The sequence below is a fragment of the Manacus candei genome, unplaced genomic scaffold, assembly GCF_025592945.1.
Source record: "Manacus candei isolate 608988 ecotype Guabito, Panama unplaced genomic scaffold, ASM2559294v1 h1tg000114l, whole genome shotgun sequence".
In the NCBI taxonomy this organism is placed as follows: Eukaryota; Metazoa; Chordata; class Aves; order Passeriformes; family Pipridae; genus Manacus; species Manacus candei.
In genome coordinates, this window is record NW_026138162.1 from 161,394 (window position 1) to 172,157 (window position 10,764).

At 36.1% G+C, this 10,764-nt stretch overlaps 1 protein-coding gene across 1 annotated transcript; it reads left to right on the forward strand.

Moving 5' to 3' along the window:
* The first annotated feature begins 304 nt into the window (after positions 1-304).
* KERA (keratocan) lies at positions 305-6,226 on the forward strand. The gene is made up of 2 exons (XM_051770007.1): positions 305-1,190; positions 6,054-6,226. The coding sequence occupies exons 1-2, from the start codon at positions 305-307 to the stop codon at positions 6,224-6,226; spliced, it is 1,059 nt and encodes a 352-aa protein (XP_051625967.1).
* Positions 6,227-10,764: the final 4,538 nt, after the last annotated feature.

Consider the following 10,764-nt stretch of genomic DNA (forward strand, 5'->3'; position numbering starts at 1 on the left):
ATCCCTCTTTTCAGGTTCTTTGAAATGACTTGCATGAACATCGGTTAAACTGGTAGCCAATGTGGAATCTAAGTTGAATCAGGGAAATGTTCATCAACATATAGAACTGAATTTTTTATACCTCTTATATTACTGTTTGTTTTTTCCTTAATATGCCATGGGTAATACACTAGAGGACAGAATTTGGCTGTTTGTAAAGGAAATATTATTTTGTATGCAAAACTGCTTTGTTAATGTAGTATGCTGTTAGAGAATTCTGTTGAGAGACAACTAATTGTTTTTTAACCCTTCCAAGGCAAACACAATGATCCTAAAAGTCTATTCAAGCCTTTTGCTCTTATTCTTGGTCAATTCTGTGTGGACTCGAACTGTGAGACAAGTTTATGATGATCTGGATCCTGGGCATTGGTCTCACTACACTTCTGAGTGTCCACAAGAGTGCTTTTGTCCTCCTAGTTTCCCCAATGCATTGTACTGTGATAACAAAGGACTTAAAGAAATACCTGCAATTCCAGCAAGAATTTGGTACCTCTATCTTCAAAACAATCTAATTGAAACACTTTCAGAGAAGTCTTTTGTGAATGCCACTCATCTGAGATGGATAAATCTGAACAAGAATAAGATCACAAACAATGGAATTGAGAATGGTGTGCTGAGCAAGCTGAAAAGACTGCTTTACCTATTCCTTGAAGACAATGAATTGGAAGAGGTGCCTGCCCCATTACCAGTGAGCCTGGAACAGCTAAGACTAGCTAGAAACAAAATTTCCAGAATACCGGAAGGAGTCTTCAGCAACTTAGAAAACCTTACTATGTTAGATCTCCACCAGAACAGTTTGTTGGACAGCGCGCTTCAAAGTGACACCTTCCAAGGACTCAACAATCTTATGCAACTCAACATAGCAAAAAATTCACTCAAGAAAATGCCTTTAAGCATTCCAGCTAACACACTGCAGCTGTTTTTGGACAACAACTCCATTGAAGTTATACCAGAAAACTACTTCAGTGCAATACCCAAAGTCACTTTTCTTCGGCTGAACTACAATAAATTATCTGACGATGGTATCCCTCCAAATGGGTTTAATGTTTCATCTATTCTAGATCTACAGCTGTCTCACAATCAACTCACTAAAATTCCACCAATCAATGCTCACCTCGAGCACCTTCATCTTGATCACAACAAAATCAAAAGTAAGTGCGTATTGGTGGTGTGGGACCCCACCAGGACATAATTATTTTGAAGTGTCTGCTTAACTACAGAAAATGCTCTATGAAATAAAGTGATTAAAATCATAGAATCGTTAAATAATTTGGGTTTGAAGGGACCTTTAAAGGTCATTTAGTGCAATCCTCCTGCAATAAGCAGAAATGTCTTCAACTAGATGAGGTTACTAAGAGTCCTGTCCAACCTGATCTTGAAAGTTTTCAGGGGTGGGGCATCTATCAGCTCTCTAGGCAACATGTTTCAGTGTTTTCCTGACTTTACAGAAGCTTTGTTCTACTAAGATTTGTCTCCTCAAATGTCTTCCAACATTTTCAACTTTGTGTAAATAAGGCAAGGCTTTGTACCCAAAGCAACAGAAGCCTGTTGTCATGTCATAGTTCCATTCCTAGCACTGCTTCTGAATTCATCCAGGTATAGTGGGGATGTGGTGGTTATGAACATCACATATTTTATGTACTAAATTTAGCTGCTCAGTAAATCCTTTGTTTCATACCAAAAGCCAAAAAAAAGAGTGATGGCTTTCTGTTTATCACTACACAGAAGGAAGCTAAGCATCTATATTTATCTTCCTGTCACGCAAATTTAGTTGAATACATAGTCTCTTACCACTCTTTAGTGCCACTGTAGTTCACAAATATACTAAAAATAACAGTTTGGCTTTTGTATGAAACAAGGACCCATGAAAAGACCTATTAATAATTTAGGTTAATTCACTGCATTTTACAAAATAAATGTATGAAGTATTGTTAAAAAAAATTATTTTTGTACAACTGGCATATATTTAAATGGCCTGAAAGATTTGTAATGTTAATTAAGAGTTAGGGCTCATGACATGTTGTTTCTGAACATATTTAATTGCCCTCTGGTTATGAAGGGATTTATTTTCATTATTTTACTGCAGGGCCTCAGGTGCAGGCTTTATCCTGTCACTTTAGGTGGACACCAGGTTCAAATCAACGGAATGTGGTCTGTCTAGTTTAAGAAGGGGCTTGTATCTAGGTAGTATTTAAAGAGCTGTCCAATTATCTTCCTTTGAAGTTTGACAAAGCTTAAAACCATGAAAATCAACTTGTGTAGTATGTGCAAGCTCAAGTCCTGCTTCCCAGTGATACATGAGTACCTGTGAAGCTAAATCACAATAGCTTTCCACAAGTCTTATATTCCTTAATGCCTTTGCCACTTTTCAAAATTCGTTGTCACCTTAAGCACAAAACGACTTTTAACTAGAATAATAAAGAAAAGAAATTTAATTCTTAGTAACTGCACATAAAATATTAAAAAAAATATTAAAAAAGGCAACCTGATACTTTCAATAAAAATTAGGTATTGTGTAAGGCATATTCTAGCACATAGCATAATTGTTAAAGAGGTAGCAGTTAATGACATAGTCTTCATGGGACACTACTCTAATAGATGATATCTCAAAGGGCCTTTAATATTACAAACAATCAATATAATTTCATTGGGCTGGAGTAACAAGATGTGACATTACTGCAGATTCATTTTGCCTTCTTAAACCCTGGAAGCTGATGATCAGTCATTACTTTAAGATGGCCAATGTAAAGTTTTGAAAGAAGAATAACTGTAGAATCCTGAATCTGGTTTCTCCACAAAAGAGTCCTTATGAAGGTTTACTTTTATGTGTGCAGCACAAACCCTTTTTGTAATATTAATTCTCATATATTCCTGCACAACTGCAACTTCATTTTCTCTTGGTGATTGATAGTTACAATGCTGGCGTTGCAAGAGCTCAGACATCAACATTTCTATGTAAATATAGTTTGCCTATGTTTTGCTGTATGTTATTGTTTAATATCAGATCTTCATATAAGTGCAAGGCCTTAATTCTCCAGAGACCATTTATGAAGATATAAGGCCTTCTTCTGAAGCCCAAGGAAGCCAGTGATAGCCTCATAGAATCACAGAATCAGCCGGGTTGGAAAAGACCTCTGAGATCATCAAGTCCAACCTTTGATCCAACACTGCCATGGTTACTAGATCATGGCACGAAGTGCCACATCCAGTCTCATCTTAAAAACCTCCAGGAATGGTGAATCCACCACCTCCCTGGGCAGCCCATTCCAATGTCTGATTACTCTCTCCATAAAAAATTTCTTCCTAATATCCAACCTAAACATCCCCTGGCACAGCTCAAGCCCGTGCCCTCTTGTCCTACTACTGGTTGCCCGGGAGAAGAGACCAACCCTCACCTGGCTACAACCTCCTTTCAGGTAGTTGTAGAGAGTGATGAGTCCTCCCCTGAGTCTCCTCTTTTCCAGGCTGAACAACCCCAGCTCCCTCAGCCTCTCCTCACAGGACTTGTGCTCCAGTCCCTTCACCATCACTGGTCTCAATGGAACAAGAATTTCACCTGTTGTCCCTTCCCTAAGGATCTCAATACACAGAGAAAAAGAAGTACTTGAAAGTTGGAAGTAAAATCAACACAAAATCAAAATTAATTATGGCTCCAACATTTGCACCACTCTTGTTCTATGGCATTTTAAAACACACATGCTTACATATTGATCTAGGAGATGCACCTTTGAGGCTCTGGGGAGATGTTAAATAATGGAAAAGAGAGTGTTAAAGGAAACAAAGAGAAGGCATGAAATGATGGTGGAACAAGTGAGCAAGGGCTAGCAGATGGCATTACAGTGCTATCAAAGGACAGGTAAAGGGGAGTGAATATTAAGTTCCCCAGAAGAACACCAGGAGGTTGGGATAGATGCTCTGAGCTAATGTTATTCCACATGTAGAGAAAGGGAGAAGTCCTTAGGCCAACTAGCTAAATTATGTTTCTAAATTATGAATTTTGCTATAGAAGAAACAAGGCCTTCTTCAGTTCTTCAGCAGATATACAGTATTAGACATTAACGAGAACCTTTCTGCAGTTTTCCTTTACAGCAGCTCCAGAGTCTCATCTTTAAATATTATACCACATAATAATACTGTGGACAAGCAGCAAAATTCATTTTCTTTAAATTAACCGTCCTAATTTTTTATCTAATTTGGGCAAGTGTATTGACCAACTACTCAATTAATGCAAAGAGATACACAATCGTCCCATCTTAAGGAGCTGTAAATCACCTTTTGCAAACATTCATCTCTCTCTCGGTTTAAAAATAGAGTGTAAATGGTTTACTCAGGCTGAAAATCTCTACATGGGTCAGTTTAGGTAGGGTGAATTGTACTCATGTAGATGCATAGGCCTGTCCCTCCTGCTTAAACAAAATTCAGTAATATACACATGAAGAGGACTGAAAGACAGGAAGAGGGAGGGGCTCTTACTCCTCTGATAGTTTGGGTGGGATTTACTGTTTATGAGATGAGAAAAATAAAACCCCAAACCACTTCACACCATATGTCATCAAGAAATAACTTCTTCATAGGTAGCCTGTGGTCAGACAACTGTTGCCTCACTTTAAGGCTGAAGAATTAACCCAGTGCAAATAAGTGCAGTGAGATAGTTTCTAGGTCAGAGAAGGCCAAGATTTAGAACACACTTGAAGCTATCTTGTCTTCTACAGACAGTAGTGCTGACCAGAAAAGGTGGATATTTTCTGCTACATAATGTTGATCACCTGTAAAACTTGTAATACTGCTTTCATAACGAAAACTCTCAAGCTTTCTGCTTCATGCATAAAAATAAACTGTAGCTTGTTTCTCCCAAGAATACCAAATCTTTGCCAATGTTAATCAAATTTCACAAGACAGACAAAGAGGGTTTTCTTTTGGGGAAAAAAAAGTAATTTATGTTGTGATTTTTACATCATTACATTTTTTCTTATTTGGGGTAGTGTAATCAGAAGATGTGTGTATATTATCATTGTTAAATATAAAGGAAGAAAAATTTTGGTAGAAATCTGAGTTGCTAAAAAAATATGTTTCATAAGATCTGTTACATACACATTCTCCACTAATTCTTTTTCATTTGATCATACCATCAGACCAATCACTAAATACCATAATTTGGTCCAAGGAATTTGACATCTTTGATAAACAAACACCAGAATGAACCTGTTTTGAGACTGAAATAGGGCAGCAGCTGCCTAACTATTCAACAACTGAAGACAAAATATGAAAAGCATGTTAGCCAAGTGCAGATGTAATCTAGAGGAGACAATGTAAAGAGCCCAAGCCATTCAACACTTACGAATATGGATAATGATTTAAGATGCAGTTTCAAATTTTATCTGAACAGAAAAAAACTATGTGTGATGCATAAAGAATGTTAAGGATTTGTTGGATTTCAGATTAGGAAGAAAAATATCCCACTGTAAAATTATATTCTTGCAATTAAAACCAACTCTACTAAAGAATGTGAGAGAACAGGAAAGTACAGATGTTTAAAGTTAAAAACACTAAATGAAAATTTCCTCTGATTCAATACTGCTATCATTTCGAATGCGGGATCTTCATTAGGGAATATCATCAGCCTAAAATTGATGTACTGTCCTTGAAATAAGATGTTCAAAACCTCTCCACATTAATCTTGTCCTGCTCTCTCAGAGGGTAGAGAGCTATTTCTCAATGCTTACCATGGAGTGGCCTAAATTAGTGTCCTCTCTGTCTAAATTATGCATCTTGTGGCCTTTATTCATAGTTACAGAACAGTAAATATGTGATTCACTGATTCAGATTACATTATATTAAGATTTTTTTGCTTCATCAAAAAAGTAGTTAATTGTTGGCATTTTACAAATCTGACAGAAAAAACTGTCTCCCATACAAATATCAGTGGAAGCCTGCTTTATTATTTTCCTAAATGAATTTTGTTTTCATGAACCTTTCCCACAGAAATTACCTAACATGTTGATTTACATTTTCAGGTGTCAATGGTACTCAAATATGCCCAGTTTCAATTGCCCTAGAAGAAGACTATGGTTATTACGGCAACATTCCTCGCCTCCGATACCTTCGCCTGGATGGAAATGAAATTCAACCTCCAATTCCATTGGACATCATGATATGTTTCCGACTACTTCAAGCTGTTGTCATATAAAGATATTGCAGTGTCACTCTTGTACTGTAAGAGTGCTAAAATACAAGTTTTGCTGGAATGAAACTTGTTCCAACTCAGAAATCAAAAAATAACAGCTTTATTTGACTTTAATTTTTTCTTTGCTTTTATCTTTTCTACGGCTGACAAAGTTGTTCTTCTTTCAGAAGAGATTTTGTACGGACCTGAAACATGTGCTTAACACTTTACCCTAGAATTTCTAGTGGGAATATATTGAAAATCATCTGCGTAAGATCACAAATATTCCAAAGAACCTACTACATGATTCTTGTCAAATGCAACATCTATCCTGTTAACATCATTGTTATAGACAAATTGTATTTCCTTCTTTTGTTATGTAGTAACTAACGCAGTGAATTTGGGTGCATTTGGCCAAATGCATATACTAGTAAAATCATGAGCTGCATGACTACTAGTAATCAGAACTGTCAGTGTCATTTAAGATAGTGACTAGTGGTGAACAACCACTTAACATGTAAATAACCCATAAATTGTTGTCATCCTTTGAAGACTGATACTTTTAAGGCAAAAAGTACATGAGGCTCAGCATCCAAAGCAACATACTGCATGTATATTGTCATAGGGATTCATTCAGTGAATTATTTCAGAATTGGAATAGACTTATCCAACTTAAATCCAGGGACAAGAGAACATGAGATGAAATCTTGTTCTGTCAAAGTACCAGTTTTATGCAATTTCATTCTTCAGTATTCCATTTCTAGTTTGACACCATTTCTTTCTGTAACTTTGCAAAAGTCATTGAATATTTGGTTCATTTTAGTTTCCACAGAGATACAACCAACAGTAATGATTACATATTTCACAGACTGGGTACTTCACAAAAAATTCAATGGCTAGTTAGTGCAATGGTGATAAAGAGAAAATTAATAAATTAAGATATACATCCCTTCCCAGTTATTTACTGAACTAGCCAAATATTTGCACAGGAATTGTATCAGTTTAAGCAAATAAAAGCAACTTACAGCAGTATTTAACCATATGTGATATACATGCACATAATAAAACTGGACTGTAGAGAAGTCCAGATATTTAGAACACAGCACATTAACAATTCATTAACAAGGGAGATATCATCAGGCAACTTTTTATGAAATCTAGTTGATTTTTTTTCTCTTTTATAATAATGGGATTTCAATAAATGACTTGAATAGTAGAATCAGTTATTCAGTTATTTCTGACAACCAGTACGACAAACTATCCATCAGTCACATTATTTTAGTCTTCTTGCATTCATAGATAGAAGTAATTAGTTGCTCTTTGATATCTTGCATCTATTGCTAACATTTTAAGACTGGCCTCAATAGCAAGCATTTAAAGACTATGCATGTGGTATAATTTTTACTTTGAAGATAAGGTATTTTCTTAAAAGTAGATTTTAAAAAGTGTTGAGAACTGCAGTTTCTAATATTAAATATCTTTTTATGTGAAAATCAGGCCTTATTCTGCTTCAGAGCACTTGTGGAAATAACCTAGTATAGAAATCCAGCATACAAATAGCCAATTCAGAAATCCTATCCAAAAAACATTTTTTTTGCTGTTCTTTTTATGTGATTGCTGAGAAACTCTTACCCTTCTACCAAAATATTTTCTGTACATCTCTGTTCACCCAATATGAAAAAATACAGATTTAAAAAGTCTCTACAATATGTACGCATGTTTAGCTATGTTCTTTACTCAGTAATAGCATAGTAATTTATTTTTTTGAAAAAAAAGTGACAATACTACTAATTAAATTATACCAATAATTATGTTCTTTTACTTGGAAATCAATCTCCACTTTAAACAAGGAATAAATACATATACTCCAAAGTAAATATTCACAGGCATATATGCATATTATCAACATTATTTACATTTCTGGTCATACAGCAAAGCATCTTGAAGTTCCTGTAAAAAAAATATGACTCTTTTAGGTACTCTTAAAGGTACACGTTAAAGGAGAAAAGACTAATGCTTCCCCAAAGAGATGTCTAGCTTACATATGAGAAGGGTTGATATGTAAAATCATAAAGGGACACTAGATCATCAAGGTACTCCATTTTCTGGATTGGGTTATTATGCAATGAAATCAGGAGTACATGAAATAATTTTTAACAGTTATTTTCACCAGCTGGTCTGCTATTTTTCCAATACAGTGTAGTCTGGAAATCCTTATAAATTAGTTCTTCAAAGGCCAGTGCTGTCTTATGGAACAATCTTAGAACACATACAGACAGATGCTCAAGATCTCTGTCAAATCCCCTTTAATCTGAGTGAAGAGAAACATTCATGATATATCCTTGGACAAAATTTTATTGGGCTGAAGAGCTACTTCTGCTAAGTGTTTGCTCTACACCTTTGATGTAACCCATTGACTCCACATCTGAGAACTATGTAATACAGAGAAAATCCTAAGTATCCTCACTTAGGCTAATTTGTCCCATCTTGACTTTTTCCAACAAAACCAGCACTGTGAATTAGAATACTAAATAGTTATATTTCTGTAATGACCTTCACAAAGTAAATCAACCCTGACTGAGGGTTGTGCTGCTTTACTGAATGCACATGTCCAATTGCAACAGTCTTAATATTCTTAAACACCCTGGTGTAATTACACCTGGTTGGTGTAATTTCTCTACAGACTACAATAGCAGGCCTGAATTGCATTCTTGTGTGGAACTAAACAATGTAAGCTTTTGGCCATTACACATTCATTTCATTCATTGTACCAGAAGACTATAAAGGAATATGTAAAACACAGTGTCTTTTTCTCAATGTAGATGGTCATTAATACAAAGTATAAAACATCACTGTGCTTGAAAGTCTGATGTTAATTCTTCCAAATTCTAGATTGCTCTAAAACTCCCCACTGATATTTCTTGATTTAGAAAAAAAATGTGGTCTCTTCCACTGAAAGGAGTGAGGAACACACCTCTCAGCTGTCCTGTCTGAACCCCCAGCTGCCATTTGTTTTGTTTATTTGTCAGAACACATTGAAAACACTTTTGAATAGAATACCATACACAGAAACAAAGACATTTACAAGTATGAGGAGCTGAGAACAAAGCAGGTCACCACAAGCACGCTGCAGTCATGGTCAATCACTAACCAAACCATGAACACTTAGTGTTTTTTGCACAAATCCATGTTACAAATGAGTTAATTTTGAAATTAAGTTTGTTAATACAGATGTGCTATCACCTCAGTCTAGGGTATGCACAGTTGCTCTGCAGAGAAAAGCATTAAAGCTAAGTGAGAGACTCAAAAAGTGAAAAATGCCCAGACATTTCTGACATGTCTTCCAGCATGACTGGAAGTTGGATGTTGGATCTATGAAAAGGTTGTGGGGTTTTATAAACACAGTTGGTTCTGCAGGAAGAAAAGTCCTTAATAGATGCAGTCAGCATAGTTAAAAATTCAGCCATATGCATGAATTTCCCTGCTCTATACTGTAGCATTTTCTGTTTCTTTCTCAATATCCAGTTTGTTATCACTTTCTTCTTCAATATTTTTAAAGAAAAACACCACAATAACAATCATCTGTAGATACCAGTGACCGCAGCAGGCTGTATGATACTTGAAGGAAGAAACACAAACAGTAAGAGGTAAAAATTTGGAAGAAAAGCAGAAAATCAATTTGCATGTTTGCAGTTATAACTCCAACACATATTCTGTGCCATTGAAGGGATTTTCAGTCACCCTTGTTGCACCCAAATAGTTTCCAACATTTACTAAAAGTACTTGCTGTCATTTTTCCAGCCTGGGAAAACTCTTTGCTGATATCATATTGCATCTAGTTTCATTACCTACATGGAATCAGATTACTGTAACATCTAGATTTCTGTGTTGATTGTTAAACAGCTAATATCCCTATTTTGCCATGTGTGGCTGAGAAACTTTGACATTGTTGAAGTCAGCAAGTTAACATCCTTCTTTTGACTGAAAGCCTCCTCAGTAATTGCATTTTTTTTACACAGAATTGCTTACCCATTTAAACATGAAGGGAAGCTCTACAGGGCACCACACTGCCTGTATAGGGGTGTGCAGGAATAGTAGCAAACATTTCCAGTCAAGTGTATGAAGCAATGTCCATCACTGGTATCATGTTCTGCCCTAGTTAATTTACTATTTTAGTAGAAGCAATATGTTACCAAGTCCTCTGCTTGCTCTATCAGTGTTAGTTCCAACAATCCTATACTGTAATGAATTTAAAACCTTCCCAACACAGTTGTTACACTCCCTGTACTGTTGCCTGAATGTTCTTCTTACTGTTTTTATCTTGGTTTCTGTCATATTAGAAGGAGTACAGAGGAGGGCCACTGAGTTGATCAGAGAGTTGGAATGCCTCTCCTATGAAGACAGGCTGAGAGAGTTGGGGTCATTCAGCCTGCAGAAGAGAAGGCTTCAGAAAAGTTGTGATGCTCCATCCCTGGAATTGCTCAAGGCCAGGTTGGGTGGGGTTCTGATCCATCTAGTCGAATGGAAGGTTTGCTGTTTATGGCAAGGCAATTGAAACTAGA